Below are 23260 nucleotides of genomic sequence, written 5' to 3'. Positions count from 1 at the left end.
TTTTTTTTAATTTTTTTCAAAAAAAAAAAAAAAAAAAAAAAAAAATAATAAAAGTGAAATTGTCAAAACAAAACTACAAGGTATTTATTTATTTATTTATTTTGAGTACTCACTTGATTTTCACTTAGTTTGATCAAATTTTATTATTTGATGAAATAAATAAACAAATTGAAAACAAAACATAAAAAAAAAAAAAAAAGAAAATTAAAAAAATGAATAACAATATTATTATAAAAATAAACAAAAAATAAAAAAAAAAAAAAATTAAATATAAATAAATATAAAAATAAAAATACCACACTCCCCCCACATTATCCACCAACAATAATATAATAATAATATTAAGTGGTTGTGTTCTAAATCTTTAATAAATTCAATTATTCATATATATATACATATACACTATTATAATTCTAATTTTATTAATATTTTAATCTCTTTCATTTTTTTAAATTTTATTTTTTAAATTCTATTTTTCATTTTTTTTCTATAAATTTTTTATTTTTAAAACTTTTTATTTTATTTCCAAAAAAAAAAAAAATTTAAAATAGACAACAAAATGAGTCTAAATTGGGCAGATGAAACTGAAAATGAAGAGAGAGAGAATGAGATGAAAGCAATTGTTGAACCAGTTCAACCACAACAACCAACTCAATCTTCTTTACCTCAAGCATCAATTCAACCAGAACCAGTAGTTGAACAACAACAACAACAACCACCACAACAACAACAACCACCACAAACTCAAGATGATGAACGTGATAACTACAACAACAATAACAACAGATCATCAGGTGGTAGAGGAGATTATAGCGGTAATAGTAATAATAGTAATAATTACTATAACAATAACAATAATAATAACCGTCAACAAGGTGGTTATCAAAATAACAACAACAACAGATACAACAATAACAATAACCAACAAGGCGGATACCAAAACAATAACAACAACAGATATAACAATAACAACCAACAAGGTGGTTACCAAAATAGATACAACAACAATAACAATAACCAACAAGGTGGTTATCAAAATAATAACAATAGAATGCAACAAGGTGGCGGTTACCAAAATAACAACAACAACAACAACAATTATAACAATAATAGAATGCAACAAGGTGGTTATCAAAATAATAACTACAACAATAATAACAACAATAATAATAATAATAATCAATATACTCAAAAGAATTCTATCAACTATAAGAGAAATGAAGTTTCAATCACTGGCTATGACGAAGCTAATGCATCAAAAGAACTCTTCCAAGAGTTTTTACAATCACATTTAATTGAATACTCTGATATCAATTTCGCACCAAATGAAACAATTGTATCATTAAAAGATTCTGAAAATTATCTTAAAACAATGAAATTAACTGGTACTAAATTTAATGATTCTCAAATTACTGTTCTTAATTATACAAGTAAATTATCTATATCTATATATTTTTTAAAATATTTTATATCTATTTATAAAAAAAAAATATATTAACCTCTTCTTTTTCACCCACCCTCCCTCCCCCACCTTCATTTTTTATTTTTTTTTATTTTATTTTTTTTTTTTTTTAAAAAAATTAATAGGAAAACAACCAGGCTTTGTTCCACCAAGTTATTCAAATCAATCATCATCATCATCAGGTGATAATCAATCATTCCAACCACAATCAACTTCTAAAGTTAATCCATTTGGTAATGCTACTCCAATTGATACTTCTAAAGTTCATCTTTCAAATTCTACTCAACCACAACAACCAACTCAACAACAACCACAACCAACCCAACAACAACAGCAACAACAACAACCAACTCAACAAGGTCAACAAGGTCAACAACAACCACAACAACAAAATGATAATAAATACAGACCAAACTCAATGAGAACTAATAGTGGATTCAAACAAAATGACAATAAATTTGATAACAACAACAAATTTGATAACAAGAAACCATTTGGACAAAATAAATACAACAACAAGAGAGAAGAAGATGGTTGGAAATCAACTGGTCCAGCAAGACATCCAAAAGATCAACCATCAAAAGAAGTATCACAACCAACTGTTGCCAAGACTTCTGGAAATGTATGTTTTTTTTTTTTTTTTTCCACACCACACAATCACTTTTTTTTTTTTTTTTTTTGACCAAAATTTCGTTTTTTCACTTTTTTTTTTTTTTGTCTTTTTTGCAAACCCATTTTTTTGATTTTTTTTTTTTTTAATAAATAAAACAATTACTAAAATTTTTTTTTTTTTTTTCTTTTTTAATTAAACAGATTTTCGAATGTTTAGAACAAGACGATTAAACAAATCATATTAATAAAAAACAACTAAAACAAAAAAAAAAAACAAAAAAAATTAAAAAAACAAAACAAAAAAAAAAAAAACAATTGAACGATCATTAATAACAGTAAAACCAGAACTTCACCTTTACTAAAAAAAAAAAAAAATAAAAAATAAAAAAAAAAAAAAATAAAAATAAAACATTTTTAAAATAACATTTCTTGGAATTTGATTTTTTTATTTTGATTTTTTATTCATTTTTATTTTTAATTTTATTCACATTTTTTTTTTTTTTTTTTTTTTTTTTTTGAGTTTACTATTATTATTTCCACTACCACAACTATTTTTTTTTTATTTATAATTTATAAAAATATGTCAAAATCAAGTAAATATGTATGTATCCTTTTTGATGAAAAAAAAAAAAAAAAAAAAAAAAATAAAAATAATTATTATTTATTCCATTTTTTAAAAATAAAATAAAAAAAACAAACTAAAATTAAAAAACTAAAAAGGTATCAAATTTAATTAAACATTTTAAAAATGAAAGTGATTCAAAAAAAGCAATTGCAATGAAAAAATATATGCGTGATCAATTCCCATTCTTAGGATTACAATCACCTGATAGAAAAGAATTAATGAAATCATTTATTGAAAAGAATGGTAGAGATTATACTGATGATGATTTATTAACAATTTATAATCAACCAGAGAGAGAATTTAAATATGTTGCAATTGAATTAGCAGCATGGCAACAAACTTGTAAAAAAATAAAATTACCAGAATCAAGAATTGTAAGTAAAATATAAAATATAAAATATAAAAATATAAAAATATAAAAATATAAAATATAAAATATAAAATTAATTTTTTCAATTTTTTTTAAATTAATAAGGAACTTTATGAAAAATTTGCACAAACTGAACCATTTTGGGATACAATTGATATAATTTCATCTAAATTAATTGGTGGACATTTTAAAGAATATCCGGATCAAATAAAAGAATATACAGATAAATGGATTGAAAGTGATAGTTTTTGGGATCGTAGAATTTGTTTATTATTTCAATTAACTTTTAAAAAGGATCAAATTAATATTGATTTACTATTTAATTTTATTAATAAATTATTGGTAAATGATAATTTTAATAAAGAATTCTTTATTAGAAAAGCAATTGGTTGGAGTTTAAGACAATTAAGTAAAACTCATCATAATAAAGTTTTTGAATTTATTGAATTAAATCGTAATAATTTATCAATTCTTTCAATTAGAGAAGGTAGTAAATATTTAAAAAAAACATTAATTTAAAAATAAATAAATAAATATATATATTTTTAAATTTATTTTATTTTTATTTTTATTTTATTGTTGTTGGTGAGCATGTAAAGTTTTATGAGCAATTGTAACAGCTTTAACAGATAAATAGCTTTGAATTGCATATTCAGATAAATCACGACCAATACCAGATTGTTTGAAACCACCGAATGGTACTTGTGGTAAACAGTTATCATAATTATTTACCCAAACTGAACCAGCTTTTAATTTATTTGAAACATTTAATGCTAAACTGATATCTTTAGTCCAAATACCAGCTGCTAAACCATAGGTTGTGTTATTTGCTCTTTTAATTACTTCATCAACAGTTTTGAATTTTAAAATTACGACAACAGGACCAAAGATTTCTTCTTTACAAATTGTCATATCATCAGTGACATTGGTGAAAATAGTTGGTTGAACGAAATAACCTTTACCATCAATTTGATGTTTAACACCACCTAAATGGCAAGTTGCACCTTCACTCTTACCTTTTTCAATGTAACCCAATACACGATCATGTTGTTGTTTACTAACCAATGGGCCTAAATTGTTGGATTCTTCATATGGATCACCAACTTTTAATTGTTTAATCTTCTCTGTGAATAATGCCAAGAAAGCGTCATGGATACTCTCATGAACAAAGAATCTTGATGAGAAGCAACAGTTTTGACTGTTATTTGAGAATACGTAATCCTTAGCAGCCTCAACACAATGATCAATTTGGCAGTCTGAAAAGAAGATATTTGGAGACTTACCACCAAGTTCTAATGTCACTGGTTTTAAGTTACTCTTTGCTGCACCTTCCATAATTTTTCTACCAGTTATAGTTGAACCAGTGAATGAAATCTTATCGATATCCATATGATATGATAATGCATTACCAACAGTTGCACCAAACCCATTGACTAAATTGAAAACACCAGGTGGGAAACCAGCTTCTTTAAATAATTCACAAAGATATAATGCAGTCAATGGGGTGAATTCAGATGATTTAGCAACGATTGTACAACCTGCAGCTAAAGCTGGTCCCAATTTCCAACATAACAACATCACTGGATAATTCCAAGCAACAATTAAAGCAACTACACCAATTGCCTCGTGTTTAGTAATCGATGTGAATTCACTACTAATTGGGATGGTTTTGCCTTGAATTTTATCAGCCCAACCACCGAAATAACGAATTACTCTAACACAAAAATCAATATCTTCCCTTGCTGAAACAATTGATTTACCATTATCCAATGTTTCCAATTGTGCAAGTTTCTCTTTATGGTTTTCAATTAAATTTGCCAATTTCAATATAATTCTACCTCTTTCTTCTGATGACATTGTTGTACCCCATGGTCCATTTTCAAATGCATTTCTTGCTGCTTTTACTGCCTATTAAAAAAAAAAAATAAAAAATAAAAAATAAAAATAAATAAAAAATAAAAACATATTAATATTTTTTTTTTTTTTTTTTTTTTTTTTTTTTTTTTTTTAGTTTTTACAAAACTTTTTTTTTTAATTTTTCAAAAAATATTTATAAATACTTTATCAACATCTTCCTTATCACCTTCAGAAACTTCACAAATTAATTCTTCATTTGTTGGATTAAATGTTTTAAATTTCTTTCCAGAAATTGACTCTACCCATTCATTGTTAATAAATAATTTTGTGTTTGGTAATTGAACTTTTGACATTATTTTTTTAAATTTATTATTAATTTTATTTTTAAAATTTAAGAATGAATAAATTTTTTTTTTTTTTTTTTATTTAAATAATTAAAAAAAATAAATTAAAAAAAATAAATTAAAATAAAAATTAAATTACAAAAAATAAAAAAAAATTAAAAAAAAAATAAAATTGTAAAATTGAAAAAAAAAAAAATAAAAAAAAACTTTTTTTTGATAGAACAATCATTCAGAACAACAATTCCCAAATAGAAAAATATTTTTTTAATATTAAATATTCAAACAAAGTAATTTTAAAATTATCCCGTGTTTGGTTTAATTCAGAACAAACGTTCAGAAGTTCTTTAAACATTCAATAGAATTTTTTTTTTAAAATAATTAAAATAATAAAAATTCAAACAGTTTAATAAAAAAATCAAAAATTCAAACAATTTAATAAAAATAATTTAATTTTTTAAATATCAACTTTCTTTTTATTATTTTTTTTTTTTTTCATTGGTTTCACACAAATCTTTATAAATAATAGATTTTTTTTTTTTTTTTCATTGGTTTCACACCAATCTTTATAATAGATTTTTTTTTTCTTCAATTATTTATTTTTTATTATTTTTTTTTTTTTAATATTCAACCTCAAAAAACTTCAATCATCCTGAGATTTAATTTAATTTAATTTAATTTTTTTTTTTTTTTTTTTTTTTTTTTTTTTTAATTTTGATATTATTTATGAATATCCACCTTTTTTTTTTTTATTATTAATTTTTTTTTTTTCCTTCATTAATTATTAAACAAAAATATAATGTCTAAAGTTCAATTACCAAATACTAAATTATTTATTAATAATGAATGGGTAGAGTCAGTTTCTGGAAAGAAATTAAAAACTTTTAATCCAACAAATGGAAAATTAATTTGTGAAGTTTCAGAAGGTGGTAAAGAAGATGTTGATGTTGTACGTATAAAAACAATATTTTTAATGAATAGAATTTTTTTTTTTTTTTTTTTTAAGTAATTAATTAATATTTTATTTTCTATTTTTTTATTTTTTATTTTTTATTTTTTTATTTTTTTATTTTTTTATTTTTTTATTTTTTTATTTTATAGGCAGTTAAAGCAGCAAGAAATGCATTAGACAATGGACCATGGGGTAAAATGACAGCAGAAGATAGAGGTAAATTAATATTGAAATTGGCAGATTTAGTTGATCAACATAGAGAGCATTTATCAGATTTAGAAACATTGGATAATGGTAAACCATTGACAGCATCAAGTGGTTTTGATATTACTGAAGCTGCTAGAGCTTTACGTTATTTCGGTGGCTGGGCTGATAAAATTCAAGGTAAAACCATCCCAATTAGTAGTGAATTCACTGCAATGACCAAACATGAACCAATTGGTGTAGTTGGATTAATCGTTGCTTGGAATTTCCCATTGTTACTATTGTCTTGGAAATTGGGACCATCCTTAGCTGCAGGTTGTACAATAGTTGCTAAACCATCTGAGTTCACCCCATTGACTGCTTTATACTTTTGTGAATTGGTTAAGGAGGCTGGTTTCCCACCTGGTGTAATTAATATTGTAAATGGTGTTGGTGATGTAGTTGGTGATGCATTATCACATCATATGGATGTTGACAAGATTTCATTCACCGGTTCAACTAGAGTTGGTAGATTAATTATGGAGGCTGCTGCAAAGAGTAATTTGAAACCGGTGACATTAGAACTTGGTGGTAAATCTCCAAATATCATCTTTGGTGACTGCGACATTGAATATGTGGCCAATGCTGCAAAAAATTACGTTTTTGCAAATAGTATGCAGCTATGCTGTGCCGCTTCAAGATTCTTTGTTCATGAGAGTATTCTTGATGCTTTCTTGACAATATTCACAGAGAAGATTAAACAATTAAAAGTTGGTGATCCATATGATAGTGAAACTCATTTAGGTCCATTGGTTAGTAAACAACAACATGATCGTGTTTTAGGTTACATTCAAAAGGGTAAAGAGGAAGGTGCAACTTGTCATTTAGGTGGTGAAGTTCATAATCATCATGCCGATGGTGCTGGTTATTTCATTCAGCCAACTATTTTCACCAATGTCACTGATGATATGACAATTTGTAAAGAAGAAATCTTTGGTCCTGTTGTTGTAATTTTACCATTCAAAACTGTTGATGAAGTAATTAAAAGAGCAAATGACACAACCTATGGTTTAGCAGCTGGTGTTTGGACTAAAGATATTAGTTTAGCATTAAATGTTTCAAATAAATTAAAGAGTGGTTCAGTTTGGGTAAATGGTTTCAATATCTTAAAATCTCAAATTCCATTTGGTGGTTTCAAACAATCCGGTTTTGGTCGTGATTTATCTGAATATGCAATTCAAGGTTATTTATCTGTTAAAGCTGTTACAATTGCTCATAAAACTTTACATGCTCAACAACAATAAAATGAAATAAAAAAAATAAAAAAAATAAAAAAAATAAAATAAAAAATAAAATAAAAAATAAAATAAAAATTTTATTTTAAAATAAAATGTTCTGGAATATTTTAGTTTTATTCTTTTATTTTATTTATTTTTTTTTTTTTTTTATTTATTATTTTGGGTATCAGTTTGGTTTTTTTTTTTATTTTTATTTTTATTTTTATTTTTTTTTTATTTTTTTTTTTTTTATAAAAGGAAAGTGTTATTTCGAAAATCGTTTATATATCTAAAAAAAAAAAAAAAAAAATTAATTAATTAAAATTATTTTTAACCGAAACAGTGTTGCTTTTTGATTGTGAAAATTTTTAGATTTTTTTTTTATTTTTTATTTTTTTTTTAATTTAATTTTTTTATTTTTTTATTTTTTTTTGTTTTTTTTTTTTTTTTATTAAAAAGACTGCAAACGAAAATGTTTTTTTTTTTTCTTTTATTCAATCAATTAAAGTTTAATTAAACAATAAAATGTCAAAAGTTCAATTACCAAACACAAAATTATTTATTAATAATGAATGGGTAGAGTCAGTTTCTGGAAAGAAATTTAAAACATTTAATCCAGTGAATGAAGAATTAATTTGTGAAGTTTCTGAAGGTGATAAAGCTGATGTTGATATTGTAAGTATATATATAATAATTTTTTAATAAAACAAAAAAAAAAAAAAATGGAACTGGAAAATTAATCCCCTCTTCACCCCTTTTTTTTTTTTTTTTTTTTTTTCAAAATTTTTTTTTATAGGCAGTGAAAGCAGCAAGAGAAGCATTAGAAAATGGAGAATGGAGTAAAATGACATCTGAAGATAGAGGTAGAATTATATTAAAATTTGCAGATTTAATTGAAAAACATAAAGATAATTTAGCACAATTAGAAACATTAGATAATGGTAAACCATTGACAGCATCAAAAGGATATGATATAACACAATCAGAAAAGACTCTTCGTTATTTCGGTGGTTGGGCTGATAAAATTCAAGGTAAAACCATTCCAATTAGTAATGAATATACATCAATTACCAGACATGAACCAATTGGTGTAGTTGCTTTAATTGTTGCTTGGAATTATCCATGTATGTTATTATGTTGGAAATTGGGACCAGCTTTAGCTGCAGGTTGCACAATCGTTGCTAAACCATCTGAATTCACCCCATTGACTGCGTTATATCTTTGTGAGTTAATTAAAGAAGCTGGTTTCCCACCTGGTGTTTTCAATTTAGTAAATGGGTTTGGTGCAACTGTTGGTAGTGCATTATCACATCATATGGATATCGATAAGATTTCATTCACTGGTTCAACTATAACTGGTAGATTAATTATGGAGGGTGCAGCAAAGAGTAATTTAAAACCAGTGACATTAGAACTTGGTGGAAAATCACCAAATATCTTCTTTAACGACTGTGACGTTAACCATATTGCACAATGTGCTAAGGATTACGTTTTCGCCAATAGCATGTAAGTATATATATATATAATTATCTTACCTTTTTTAATTAACCAAAAGAAAAAATTGGAACTGGAAAATTAATTTTTTTTTTTTTTTTTTTTTTCAACCCCCCTCTTCACCCTTTTTAAAATTTTATAGGCAGTCATGTTGTGCTCCATCAAGATTCTTTGTTCAAGAGAATATCTATGAAGCATTTTTACAAATTTTCACAGAGAATATTAAATTATTAAAAGTTGGTGATCCAAATGTAAATGGTACAAATTTAGGCCCATTAGTTAGTAAACAACAACATGATCGTGTATTAGGTTACATCCAAAAAGGTAAAGAAGAAGGTGCAACTTGTCATTTAGGTGGTGGTAATTATCATCATGCCGATGGTAAAGGTTATTTCGTTCAACCAACTATTTTCACCAATGTCACTGATGATATGACAATTTGTAAAGAAGAAATCTTTGGTCCTGTTGTTGTAATTTTACCATTCAAAACTGTTGATGAAGTAATTAAAAGAGCAAATAACACAACCTATGGTTTAGCAGCTGGTGTTTGGACTAAAGATATCAGTTTAGCATTAAATGTTTCAAATAAATTAAAAAGTGGTTCAGTTTGGATTAATGAATATTATTCAATCATGCCATCAATACCATTTGGTGGTTATAAACAATCTGGTATTGGTCGTGACCTATCTGAATATGCAATTCAAAGTTATTTATCTGTTAAAGCTGTTACAATTGCTCATAAAACTTTACATGCTCAACAACAATAACAACAACAAACAATAAAATAAAATACTTTTTATGTAAATTATAAAATTAATATTTTTTTTATTTATTTATTATTACTATTTGATTCTATTTGTTTATTTTCTACAGCTGGACTAGTTTCCACAAGAGATTTCTTAGTAGTATCAATTGGTACTTCAGATTCAGTATAATCAGATTCAATTTTTTGTTTATTTGATACAATAACAGGTACATTTTCAACCTTTGGTGGTGAAGGAGTAACACTCACACTCGTTGGAGTAATTAATGGTGAAGAGGTAACATTATTAGAAGTTACAGTATCATTTGATAATTTTGAAGGAGTAGGGGTTGGAGTAGGGGTAGAGGTAGGGGTTGGAGTAGGGGTAGAGGTAGGAGTAGGGGTAGAGGTAGGAGTAGGAGTAGGGGTGGGAATTTCAGTTGAAATAAGAGTAATAGTTTCATTTTTCGTTTTAGGCATTGAATTTATACAATAACTTGAATTATTTTCTTGAATTGTGAATAATAAATCACCACCCCATAAATAATTAAACATTGATAATGAAAAGTATAATGGTTTAATAGGGTCGAAACAAGCTTCTTTTCTAATTGGAGTGGTTTCTTCTTTTCTATCTTTTAATTCTACATCTTTAATATTTCTAATAGAAGTTTCATTATTTAATCCAAATAAATAAAAAGTTTCTTGAATATCTTTTGAATGGATTTCAAATTTTACTGATACAGATTCAGTTGATGATGAATTTTCAGTATTTCCACTTCTTTGGAATCTAAAGAATAATAATTCTCTTCTTTCAACAATTACAGGTTTAAATACATTTTCTTTTTCATTTTCAATTATTTCCCAATCTTTTTCTTCAATATATCTTTCTAATTTATATGAATTTGATAAATTTATTATTAAACTTGTTAAAAATAATAATAATATAGTTATTAATATAGATATATTTTTCATATTTTTTTTTTTTTTTTTTTGATTAGTTATTTTTTGATTTGTTTATTTTATAATTAGATATTGTTTTTTTTTTTTTTTTAATTTATACTGTTTTTTTTTTTTTTTTTTTAATATTAGTGACATATTTGAAGTATAATAGGGTTTTTGACATTTAATTGTATTGATTATAATAATAGGAGTTTTAAAAAAAAAAAAAAAATCACAATTCCTCAGCACCAACACCAAAAAGGGCAAACAAAAAAAAAAATAAAAAAAATAAAAAAATTAAAAAAATATTAAAAAACCTAAACAATGATCAATTACAAAATTTATCTTGTAATACGAACCCCCAAAATTAACTTCCTAAATAATGAAAAATTTTATATATCTTATCTATTTATACATATGTGTGATTAAAATTTTTTTTATTTTTTTTTATTTTTTTTATTTTTTTATTTTTTTATTTTTTTATTTTTTTATTTTTTTAAGAATGGTATGACTAATTTGTTTATTATAAATACTTGAATTTAGGGGGTAATGAATTATCTGGTAAAAATAAATCTAATAATAGAAATAACATTTTCTGTTTTAAAAATAATAAAAAAAAAAAAAAAAAATTGTTTTTTCATTTTCACCACACCCCATTTATTCACTTATCATAAAAAAAAAAAGATTAAGGAATATTTTAAAATTAATATGTTTAATAATTTTATAATAATAATAATATTATTATTATGTTTTAAAATTTTATGAGTCGATTTCGTTTGTTTTTTGTAAGATTTTTTTATTAATGTTGAGATAAAATACCCACACAACTGCAATTTTAACAAAATCTAAAAGAAAAAAATAATACAAGATTTAATACATTTTTTGAATGTTTAAAAAAAAAAAAAACCCATACAACCTCAGATAAAACATTACACAAAAATACAAATATAGTTAAAGTGGGTTTCTTTTTTTTTTTTTTATTTTTGTTTTTTTATTTACAAAGTTTTTTTTAAAATAATTTTATTGTTATTATAATTATTTTTTTTTTTTATATGTTTTTTTTCTTTTCTTCCTTTTTTTTTGTTATTTATTTCTAATTAGAAATAATAAAAAAAAAAATTTTAATGCATATTCTTATTTAAAAATGGAGTTTTTTGAGAATTTGGAACACTTGAACTAAATTTAGCAGCAGACACTCTTTGTAATTCTTCGATTGGCATTGGTGGAGCTCTTTCTGCTTTTACAATTGATTCACTTGGTGTTGAAATTCCCTCTTCCCAATGCTTTGGTGGAACAGTATAAAGTTTACCATCTAAAGTAAATAATTTTAAATATTATTAATATTAAATTAAAATATATTTTTAATAATTTTTATAATTTATAATTTACCTTTTCCTCTTACTTGACTTAAAGTAAATGTTGAATATGTGGTAATTCTTCTATTGAATTGGTTTCTAAAATTATTGGCTAATATTAAAGTTTTTGAGGTATTCATTTTTTAAATTTGAGTATTAAAGATTATAAAAAATCTTGATTTTTTTTATTTTTTTTCTAAAATTGGATTTGAAAGAGGAAATATTTATTAACTAAATAAAAAAAAAGTAAAAGTATTTATATTGAATTTTAAAAAAAGGGAAAAAAAAATTTTAAAATAGAAAAAAAAAGAAAAAAAAGAAAATATGATAAAATTAATATTATTTGAAATTAAGATTATAATAACAAAACAATACTAAACAAAAAGGGGAGAGGCAATAAATAAAAAAAAATAAAAAATAAAAAAATTTTTTTATTTTTTTATTTTTATTTTTATTTTTATTTTTTTTTGAGAAATGTAATTTGTTTATTTTGAATGTACATACTAATATTGTAAAATAATAATAATATGAGTAACAACAATAAAATATTATTTATATGAGATATATCGATCAACTCCCAAATTTTTTTTTTTTTATTTTTTTTTTTTTTTTTTTTATTTTTTTTTTTTTTAAAAATAATTATTGTTTTTTAATTTTATAATAAAAATAGTAAATTTCAATGAGAAAAATGGTGTGCTTGTATGTGTGTTGCTTGTATTGTTTTTAATTTTTTTATTTTTTTTATTTTTTTTTTTATTTTTTTTTTTTTTTATAAGAGCGAATATTATTAAATTTAGTAATATTGAAAGTGAGGAAGAAAAAGAGAAAAGATAAAAAATAATAATAATAATTATAATAATAATAATATTTTAAAACTTACAAATTATTTTATATGTTAGTTATTTGATTAAAAAATATCTTTTTTTTTTTTTTTTTTTTAAAAATAGTATATTAGAATTAAAAAAATTCCTCCTTATAGCAAATCTTTACAATAAAAATAAAAATAAAAAAATAAAAAATAAAAAAAAATAAAAAAAAAAAAAAATAAAAAAAAATAAATTTCCCAAATAGTATTTTCACAAATTAAAATAGATCCAATTAAATTAAAAAAAATAAAAAAAAAAAAAATAAAAAAATGAATAGTTTTAATTTATAATTCTCCCCGAACGAAAAAATCCATTCTACATTATTAATTAAAAAAATAATAAAATGAATATTTAAAATTTAAAAGTCATAACCCAATGAGGAAATGGAATAATTTTGTGTTTAAAATGATTGATTTTTTTTTTTTTCTAGAAAGTTTAAAATTAATAAATTGAGGATATGTCCTATGAAAATGGAAAAAATTATTTAATTATTATTTTTTTTTTTTTTTTTTTTTTTTTTTTTTTTTTTAATTATTAAAGATAAAATTTTTAATAATTATTTAATTGAAGATTAAATTTAAATTTCCGAGATAAGGTACTATAATTTAAATTTATGACAATGAGAGATTAAAATTATTTTTTTTTTTATTTATTAATTAAAATCTAAGGAAAAAAATAATTATTATTCGGATTTACCACTATACTGTGCATTATTATGATTTAATCCTTTTCCAAATGTTTTAATTTCATCTTTAGCTTGCCAATTCTTTTGGATTGTTTTAGATTATAGGTCTGGTATGCTCCGTTGAATGAAAAATAGGTTCAAAATATTTACCATAGGTTCCGATAGGCTCCTCTTGTTTTAACCAATAAATTTTTCAGAAAAGTATTTATCAACTTTCCTTAAATACATTCCTTGAGAGTTTTCTAATACTTTTTTATCTGTAATTTTTATTTATTTATTTATTTTATTTATTTTTATTATGAAAATTTAAATATTTATAATTTTTTAAAACATACAAATATATTAATAAAATTAAAATCTTTTTTTAAAAAAAAAAAAAAATTACTTTCTTTGCTTAATAAATTATATTATCAATTAGGAAATTTCTTATTTTTAATAGTATTTGCAATATTTTAAGAAGTTTTTTTATTAAAATTAATTAAAAAATAAGAAATTCCCATATTTTATTTAATAATAAAATATATAAATTTTTTTTTTTTTTTAAAACAATGAAATAAAAACAAAATAAATTTAATAAAATAAAAAATAAAATAATTTTTAAAATGATTATTATAATCAGCTAGTTCTGAATTTTTTTCCTAAACCAGGATTATGTAATTTCATTTTTTTTTTTTTTTTTTTTTTTTTTGATTTTTATTTTTTTTTTATTTTTATTTTTATTTTTATTTTTTTATTATTTTTTTTTTTCATAAAATTTATTTATAAATCCACACATTTTTACATTTTCTAATTTTATGCAAACTATATTTTTTTTTTTTAAACAATAATAATAATAACAATAACAAAAACAATAATACCAATAATATAAATAAAACATTATTATAATAATAAATAATAATAATACACTTATGACTACTATCATTTTAAAATAGTCATTACTATAAAATTATAAATTTGTATTCATACATCATCAAATCGTTAAAGTTATTATTATTATAATAATAAACGATAAAAATTCGATTATTTTAGAATTTTTAATTTTAAAAAAAAAAAAAAAAACAATAACAATAATCAATAGTAATAGTAATAATAATAATAAAAAAAAAAAAAAATAAAAAAAACAATAATAATTTAAACATTTCAAACATTAAACAAAAACATAATGAATGAATTATATTATAATATTAATCTAATATTTTTAGATTCATATGTTGTCCTTCAACCAGATTTAACTATTTACAAGAATCCAAAATCAATTTTTATTGATAGAACAACTTTAAAAATTGAACAAAAAGGTATATAATATATATACACATACACAATAAATAGTAATAATATTTACTAATATTTTTTTTAAAAAAAAAAAAAAAAATTATATAAAGTATATGAAAATTCAATATTTACAGGACCGATTAGATCATGTGTTAAAATATTTGGATGTTTAGGAATAATAAATTTATTATCAGGACCATTTATAATATGTATTACAGATTTTGAAACTATAGGATCAATTCGTGAAACTCAAATTTTAAATAGAGTTGCAAAACATACAATTACACCAATTGCTCGTATACCAATTTCATTAACAGAAGAAGAGGTAATTATTATTATTATTATTATTATTATTATTATTATTATTATTATTATTATTATTATTATTATTATTAAATTCACAGGTGAACAATATATTAATTTTTTTTTTTTTTTAGAAAAAAGAAGAAAAAAATTATTTAACATTATTAAATGATTTAATTGAATCATGTGATTTATATTTTTCATATAATTTTGATGTTACACAATCAGAACAAAGAGCTAGTAGAATTGAAAGTAATCCATTATTGATGATTCAACCATTATGGAAGAGATGTGATAGGAGATTCTTTTGGAATTATCATTTACAACAGATATTCATTGAGAATTCATTCGATTCATTCATTTTACCAGTGATGGATGGATTTATAAAGATAACAGAATGTGAAATTAATAATAATCAATTTAAATATATTTTCATATCGAGAAGAAGTTGTAAACGTACTGGTGCACGTTACCATATTAGAGGTGCCGATCCGTTGGGTAATGTAGCAAACTTTGTAGAGACTGAACAGATAGTATTGTTTGATCAAGTGTTGACGAGTTTTGTACAAGTTCGTGGTTCAATACCCTTGATTTGGCAGCAAAAAGGTAAAGGCTTGAAACCAAGACCAATTGTGGAGAACTCGGTTCAAACCGATGACGCATTCACAAGTCATATGAATGAATTGATTCAATTGTATGGTCCAACCGTGATAATATCATTGATTGATCAAATTGGTGGTGAAGCTTCGATTGGAGATGCGTTCGAGTCAGAGACTTTGTTGATGTATCCAAAGGAGATGGTTAAATATGTTGCCTATGACTTTCACGAGAAATGTAAAAACAATAGATATGACCGTCTTTCAGAGTTGTTGAATTCCGTAAAACCATTGGTCGATCAGTATGGTTACCTATTCAAGAGTACAATGATTGGTATAGAACCAACTATTCAGCAGAGTGGTTGTTTTAGAACGAATTGCATCGATTGTTTAGATCGTACAAATGTGGTTCAAAGTGTGTTGGCTCATTATATACTTCATTCACAATTGACTCGTATGGGTATCATTGGTGCAAATGAACGTATTGAAGATCATCAACAATTTGAAACACAATTTAAAAACATTTGGGCCGATAATGCAGATGTAATGAGTGAGCAATATACTGGTACAGTTGCATTGAAGACTGATTTCACTCGTACTGGTAAACGTTCTGTCAAGGGTACAATGACTGATGGTGTCAATTCGGTTAGACGTTATATCAATAAAAACTTTAAAGATGATGAAAAACAATCTGCAATCGATTTATTCCTTGGTAAATATATTGTTGAAAAATGGTCAAGTGATCTATCATCAACTTCATCATCATTGGCTGAATCAACTTCAATAACACAAGAATATAATGTTTTAATTATAACAGATTCTTTCATATTAGAGAATATTAGTAATACAAATACAAGTAGTAGTAGTAGTAGTAGTAGTAATAGTAATGGTAATAATAATAGTGGTAGTACTAACCAAACAAATTCAAGTAGTTCAAGTTCAAATAGTAATAGTAATAGTGGTGGTAATAGTAGCGGTGGTGGCGGTGGTGGTAGTAGCGGTGGTGGTAATAGTCAAATTTCTAATATTATTAATGTTGGTAGTAGTAATAGATCATTATATGCAGTACTTTGTATTAACCCATCACAATCCATGATAACAAGTTGGGTTAAAAGTAATGGTCGTCGAAAGGATTATCATTTCTCTTCAATTTATTTATTAGAAAAGAGTAAATTAAATCATCGTCAACTTAATCTATATTATCTTGAAAATCCATCACCAGAATGTTTCCAATTCACTTCATCATTACAACGTGAACAATTCTTACAAGAACTTTATAAACATAGTTTTGCAAAACGTTTCTTACCATTAGATGATCAATCAACAACTTCAAAATTATTTGATGATAAAAATAATCAATTAAATGAAAAAATTAATAAATTAACAAGTGATATGTTTACATCAAGTATTGATAGTAGTAATAATCAATCACCACCACCAAATTCAAATTCAAATTCAAATTCATCATCACCAAATTTAATACCATCATCACCACCACCAATTAGACATAGATTATTAGATATATTTAATGCATATATTGGATCATGGAATATGGAAAATATTAATATTAATGGTGGATTCCTTTCAGAATGGTTACCAAAAGATAAAGATCTTTATTCGATTGCAGCTCAAAGAATTGCAAGTGATCGTAAATCACCAGATGGTTTCTTAATGAATTATCGTCAATATTGGTTCTATTTAATTAGAAAATATTTAGGTCCACAATATTGTACTATTGCAACAGCAGTTTCCGATAATACTGCTTCAATTGTATTATTAAAGAAATCATTAGTAAATAGTGCAAATAATATTTCAATTAGTTATTTACAAAAAAGATTACCATATGGTAAAAAACAACAACAATCACAACAATCACAACAATCACAATTTTCATCATCAAATTCAACATCCAATTCAAATTCATCATCAACAAATAATAGTAATTCAAATTCACCAAATATTGGTGGTTCACCACCATTACAAAGTGCTGCTCCACCACCATTACCACCAAGAGAAAAAGAATCACAATTACCACCAACAAAATCTGAATTAAAAGAACATCATAATAATCATCATCATCATCATCATAATAATAATAATAATAATTACAGCAGCGGCAGTAATAATAGTAATAGTAGTAATAGTAGTAGTAGTAGTGTTGTAAATTTCTTTTTTGGATCAAAAAAATTAAAAGAAATGAGTAATAAAATTATTGAATCAACATTAAGTCAAAAATCAACAGAAATTTTATTTAAAGATAAATATAAGGATGTTCAATTTGGTACTACTATTAGTTTACAATTAAGAGAGACAAGTTTATGTTTTATAAACTTTTGTAATAATAATGTTAGTCAAAGTGCAAATCCAGAATTAGCAGCTGAACAAGAATCATCTTTAATCACTTATATAAAGAATAAACAATATATTAATGGTAGTAGTAGATATGTATTTTGGAGTGGTGATTATGATATTAATACTTTAACTTTTAATAGAGATACTAGTAGTATTTGGCGTCCATTAACAAAAGAAAGTTCTCTATCAACTACTGAAGCTGGTAGAGGTGTAGTTTATTGGAAATCATTATTAGATCCTGATACAATTTTTGAAAGTCCATTAGAATTACAATCATCACCAACCACAACCACCACAGCAACAACAACAACAACAACATCACTAGAAAATGAAAATGAAAAAGGAGAAAAAGAAGGAGTTGAAAATTTAGACAATCGTTTAGCAAGTACAGTTATACCAAATACAATTGGTAATGGTTCATATGGTGGAGTGGTATTTAGTGGTGGAATTAGTACATCACCACCAAGATCACCATTGTCAGAGGCATGTTTATTTCAACCGATTTCATGTTCATTTAGTTTACCAATTTTATCACCATATACTTGGTTATCAACATTGGATATACCAACATTTATCATTATACGTCATTTGAAATGTGAATCACCATTAGAGTTGGTACAACCATTTGGAAGTAAACTAGATGCCTACTTAGAGATGGACGCTTATCATATCATCTCTGATGATCAATCCAATTCAGCTTTGAAAACATCAGTTTGTAAATCATCAAGTCAACCATCTTGGTTAAATGAATCAATTGAATTGAAATCATTCATTGATGATAAAGAATACTTGAAAACTCAATTCATTCAAGTGGCATTGGTTTCAAAGGAGTTAATGGATTTATCACTAATTGGTAAAGGCGTTTTACCCTTAAAAGATGCTTGTCGTGATAAAGCTTATCATTTTAAAATTTCACTCTCATTAGAGGATGAATTCAGTTGTTATCTAACTGGTGATATTCAAGTATTTTCAAAATCTGAAATCAATCAATACATTCAAGAGCAAGAATTTAAAAAACAACAAAAAATTTTACAACAACAACAATTACAACAACAAATTTTACAACAACAATATCTACAACAACAACAAATTTTACAACAACAATATCAACAACAACAACAACAGCAACAACAACAAAGACCAATGTCCCAACAATTACCACCACCACAAGTACCTTCTAGAGTTGGTAGACAATCTGCTAGTGTTTCACCACCTGTTACAATTCCAACTTCAAATGTTTCTACCAATTTATATGTTAGTGCTCAAACTTTCCCATCTGGAATTCAACAACCAACTAGATCTGCTCCATCGGCTCCATCTTCTTCGCCATTAAGTAAATCTCCAAATTTATCATTTAAACAACAACAACAACAACAACAACCAAATTATTCTTCTTCACCATCTGTTATTACACCATCACCATCTTCACCAATATCATTAAGTCAACCTCAAATCATTCATAAAGAATCATTTGAACCAATATCAACAACACCAATTGGCTCATTTGATAATAATAATAATAATGAAATTAATTCACCACCAATTAAACCTTTTTTTAGTATGATTGGATCAATGGTTGATGATATTAAAAATTCTGGTGAAATGTTATTTAAAACAATTTCAAATATTGATCCAAAATCAATATTATCATTAAATGATGATTCGAACGACCCTGATGATGAAAATCAAACACAACAACATCAACAACAAAATAATAAAAATAATGATGAAAACATTTTAGAAGATACTCAAGAAAATACTGAAATTAATACTGAAATTAATACTGAAATTAATACTGAAATTAATAATGAAAATAATAATGAAAATAATAATAATAATAATAATAATAATAATAATAATAATAATAATAATAATAATAATAATAATAATAATAATAATAATAATAATAATAATAATAATAACAATAATAATAACAATAGTGATAATAATATCAGTGATTTGCAATCTTCTGAAAACTCTGAAAACCTCTAAGAATAAAAAAAAAAATTAAAGTATCAAAAACAAATGGCATATATTTTGTTTTGTTGCGATCATTATAATAATCATTTCATTGATTTTTTATTTTTATTTTATTTTTATTTTTATTTTTGGTGCAAGTGGGTTACAAAAAGTCTTTTTTTTGTTTTTTTTGGAAAAACAGTTGGTTGAAAATATCTAATTTTTATTTTTTTTTATTTTATTTTTTTTTTTTTTTTTAAAAATAGATTTTTTTTTTTTTTTTTTTTTTTTTTTTTTTTGTTTGACATGATGGACCCATTATTTTTATTATCATTATTGTTATAAAACACACATCACACACACATCACACATCAATATAATGAGTGATTCATCAATTGTTAACCTTTCAAAAGAAGGAGATTCTAATTTTTCAAGTGCAACAATAAATCTTTCAAAAGTTGATGATACAGTAAATGTTTCAAATGCAACTATCAATCTTTCAAAAGTAACTATTGATCCTTCAAATCAAATGTCTAATCCTTCAAATCAAGGTATAAACCTTTCAAAGTGTACAAAAGTTGAATTAAGATTTAAATGCATGAATTTAAAAGATATGGGTATAGTGTTTCTTTTTTTTTAAAAAAAAATAAAAAAATAATAATAATAATGTTTAAATATATATTAATTAATTAAAATATAAAAAAAATATAGATACCTTTTCAAAATCAGATCCACAAATCTTTGTTTATGAAAAAAAAGGTAATAATAATAATAATAATAATTCAAAACCAATTCTTATTGGTTCAACAGAAATGATTAGTAATAATTTAAATCCAGTTTTTAAAAAAACTGTTACAATTGATTACCATTTTGAAAGAATTCAAAATTTAAAATTTGAAGTTTTAGATATAGATGGTGGTGGTAAAAATGATACTATTGGTGACTTTGTATGTATTAATAATCTATTAAATTTCAATAATAATAATAATAATAAATAAAATTAATAAAATTAATAATAAAATTAAATTTTAGTCAATAACATTAGGTAATATAATCTCAAAACCAGGTAAAAAAGTAATTGGTGAAATTAAATGTAATGGTAAACAAACAGGTACAATTGAAATTATTGCAGAAGAAATTCAAGAAACTGGTCAAAATATAATTTTAAAACTTCAAGGTAGTAAATTAGATAAAAAGGATTTATTTTCAAGTGATCCATTTTTTAAAATTTTTAAATCATCAGCTAATGGTAATTTATTAGTTTATCAAAGTCCAGTTATAAAGAGTAATATTAATCCAATTTATAATCCAATCATATTTAAATTGGAAGAGTTTAATGGTGGAGATATGTTTAGAGAATTAACATTTGAATTTTGGGATTATGATACAATTGGTGATAATGATTTCATTGGTTCATTTAAAACTACAACTGATGAGATATTAAAAGGACAAGTTAGGGAATTCACATTAATCAATCCAAAGAAGCTATCAAAATCAAGTTATAAAAATAGTGGTAAAATTGTATTCACAGATGCAAGATTAATTGCACAACCAACTTTTATTGATTATTTATCGGGTGGTTGTGAAATTAATTTAATGATTGCAATTGATTGTACAGCTTCAAATGGTATGCCAAGTGATCGTACATCTTTACATTACAATACACCAACTCATGAAAGTGAGTATGCAAGATCTATCTTGGCAGTGGGTAATGTTTTAGCCCCATATGATTCCGATGGTAAAATTGAATTATTGGGTTTCGGTGCTGAAAGATTCGGTGGTGTAACAAGCCACTGTTTCCAATTCGGTCCAAAAGCTGAAGCTCGCGGTATTGAAGAAGTTTTATCAACCTATAATAAAGTTATACCAACTATTAAATTAAGTTATCCAACTAACTTTCAAGAGATTATTAAACATGCTCATAAAAAGTCAATTAAAGGTGTTGATTCTAAAAATCAAAAATATACAATTCTATTAATACTTACAGATGGTGAAATCACAGATATGGAAGAAACCATTGAAGAAATTGTAAAAGCATCCTCCAAAGCTCCATTATCAATCGTTATCGTTGGTGTTGGTATTGCTTCTTTTGAACTTATGAAAAAATTAGATGGTGATGAAAATCAATTATCTGATAAAAATGGTGTTATTGCTACTCGTGACATTGTTCAATTCGTACCATTCAAAAAATATGAAAATGATCCTGAACAATTAGCTGCTGAAACACTTTGTGAAATACCTGAACAATTAATTGGTTATATGAAAAGTCAAAATTATTTCCCAAATATGAAAAATTAAAATTAAAAAATTAAAAATAAATTAAAAAAATATTAAATTCTTCATGTATTCATAAAATAACTCCTTTTATTTTAATCTTTTGTTTTTAATTTTTTTTTAAAAAAAAAAAAAGTTTCACCATAGTAATCTGGTTATCTCTTGTGATATTTGAAAAAAAAAAAAAAATAATAATAATATTCACTAGATTTTTTTTTTCTAAAAATAAATGATTTTCTACCATTATTAAAAAAAAAAAAGTTCATAGAAAAAATTTTTTTGTTTTATTTTTTTTTATTTTTTATTTTTGATTATTCACAATATTTTTTTTTTTTTTTTTTTTTTTTTAACAGTGGGATATCCCAATTGGTATGAAGATTTAAATCCCATGAAAAAAATAAAAACATCACTGTTTTCATTTTTAGATTAAAATTGAAAAATTGGGGGGAAAGGACTTTTTTTTTCTTTTTTTTTTTTTTTTTTTTTTTGGGGGGGTGTCCAACCCCAAAAATAAATACTATTTATGGGGTTTAACCCATTTTATTATTATTATTATTTTATAATTTTCTCAATAAATCAAGTGGTAATCTAGATGACCAATAATAAAAATAATAATAAAAATAATAATAAAAATAATAATAAATTACATTTTTTTTTTTTTTTTTTTATTAAATTAAAAAAAAAAAAAAAACAACACAACAAAATTAAATAAAAAAAAAAAAAAAAATTATTCATACCAAAATC

The 23260-nt window shown here is 23.6% G+C and overlaps 9 protein-coding genes across 9 annotated transcripts; 6 read left to right on the top strand and 3 right to left on the bottom strand.

Moving 5' to 3' along the window:
- Nucleotides 1–559: 559 nt before the first annotated feature.
- Nucleotides 560–2305, top strand: DDB_G0290541 (hypothetical protein; the record flags this gene model as incomplete). The annotated part of the gene is made up of 3 exons (XM_630546.1): nt 560–1430; nt 1588–2084; nt 2276–2305. The coding sequence occupies 3 exons, from the start codon at nt 560–562 to the stop codon at nt 2303–2305; spliced, it is 1398 nt and encodes a 465-aa protein (XP_635638.1).
- Nucleotides 2306–2654: 349 nt separating this feature from the next.
- DDB_G0290539 (hypothetical protein) lies at nt 2655–3588 on the top strand (the record flags this gene model as incomplete). The annotated part of the gene is made up of 3 exons (XM_630545.1): nt 2655–2675; nt 2795–3073; nt 3175–3588. The coding sequence occupies 3 exons, from the start codon at nt 2655–2657 to the stop codon at nt 3586–3588; spliced, it is 714 nt and encodes a 237-aa protein (XP_635637.1).
- Nucleotides 3589–3642: 54 nt separating this feature from the next.
- DDB_G0290537 (aldehyde dehydrogenase) lies at nt 3643–5279 on the bottom strand (the record flags this gene model as incomplete). Its single annotated transcript, XM_630544.1, has 2 exons — nt 3643–4977; nt 5130–5279. 2 exons carry the CDS (start codon nt 5277–5279, stop codon nt 3643–3645), a joined length of 1485 nt encoding a protein of 494 aa, XP_635636.1.
- A 787-nt stretch (nt 5280–6066) lies between these two features.
- Nucleotides 6067–7706, top strand: DDB_G0290535 (aldehyde dehydrogenase; the record flags this gene model as incomplete). Its single annotated transcript, XM_630543.1, has 2 exons — nt 6067–6216; nt 6369–7706. 2 exons carry the CDS (start codon nt 6067–6069, stop codon nt 7704–7706), a joined length of 1488 nt encoding a protein of 495 aa, XP_635635.1.
- Nucleotides 7707–8204: 498 nt separating this feature from the next.
- hydA (aldehyde dehydrogenase) lies at nt 8205–9940 on the top strand (the record flags this gene model as incomplete). Its single annotated transcript, XM_630542.1, has 3 exons — nt 8205–8354; nt 8476–9185; nt 9316–9940. The coding sequence occupies 3 exons, from the start codon at nt 8205–8207 to the stop codon at nt 9938–9940; spliced, it is 1485 nt and encodes a 494-aa protein (XP_635634.1).
- Nucleotides 9941–10002: 62 nt separating this feature from the next.
- DDB_G0290533 (hypothetical protein) lies at nt 10003–10887 on the bottom strand (the record flags this gene model as incomplete). Its single annotated transcript, XM_630541.1, has 1 exon — nt 10003–10887. The coding sequence occupies one exon, from the start codon at nt 10885–10887 to the stop codon at nt 10003–10005; it is 885 nt and encodes a 294-aa protein (XP_635633.1).
- A 1088-nt stretch (nt 10888–11975) lies between these two features.
- Nucleotides 11976–12349, bottom strand: DDB_G0290531 (hypothetical protein; the record flags this gene model as incomplete). The annotated part of the gene is made up of 2 exons (XM_630540.1): nt 11976–12166; nt 12244–12349. 2 exons carry the CDS (start codon nt 12347–12349, stop codon nt 11976–11978), a joined length of 297 nt encoding a protein of 98 aa, XP_635632.1.
- Nucleotides 12350–14922: 2573 nt separating this feature from the next.
- On the top strand, nt 14923–20275 carry DDB_G0290653 (hypothetical protein; the record flags this gene model as incomplete). The annotated part of the gene is made up of 3 exons (XM_630539.1): nt 14923–15055; nt 15143–15357; nt 15470–20275. The coding sequence occupies 3 exons, from the start codon at nt 14923–14925 to the stop codon at nt 20273–20275; spliced, it is 5154 nt and encodes a 1717-aa protein (XP_635631.1).
- A 346-nt stretch (nt 20276–20621) lies between these two features.
- cpnE (phospholipid-binding protein) lies at nt 20622–22540 on the top strand (the record flags this gene model as incomplete). The annotated part of the gene is made up of 3 exons (XM_630538.1): nt 20622–20859; nt 20954–21189; nt 21275–22540. The coding sequence occupies 3 exons, from the start codon at nt 20622–20624 to the stop codon at nt 22538–22540; spliced, it is 1740 nt and encodes a 579-aa protein (XP_635630.1).
- Between the last annotated feature and the right edge of the window lie 720 nt (nt 22541–23260).

This window comes from Dictyostelium discoideum (assembly GCF_000004695.1).
Source record: "Dictyostelium discoideum AX4 chromosome 5 chromosome, whole genome shotgun sequence".
NCBI lineage: Eukaryota > Evosea > Eumycetozoa > Dictyosteliales > Dictyosteliaceae > Dictyostelium > Dictyostelium discoideum.
The sequence above is the reverse complement of the archived record's forward strand: the minus strand, read 5'-3'. Positions and strand labels throughout refer to the sequence as shown.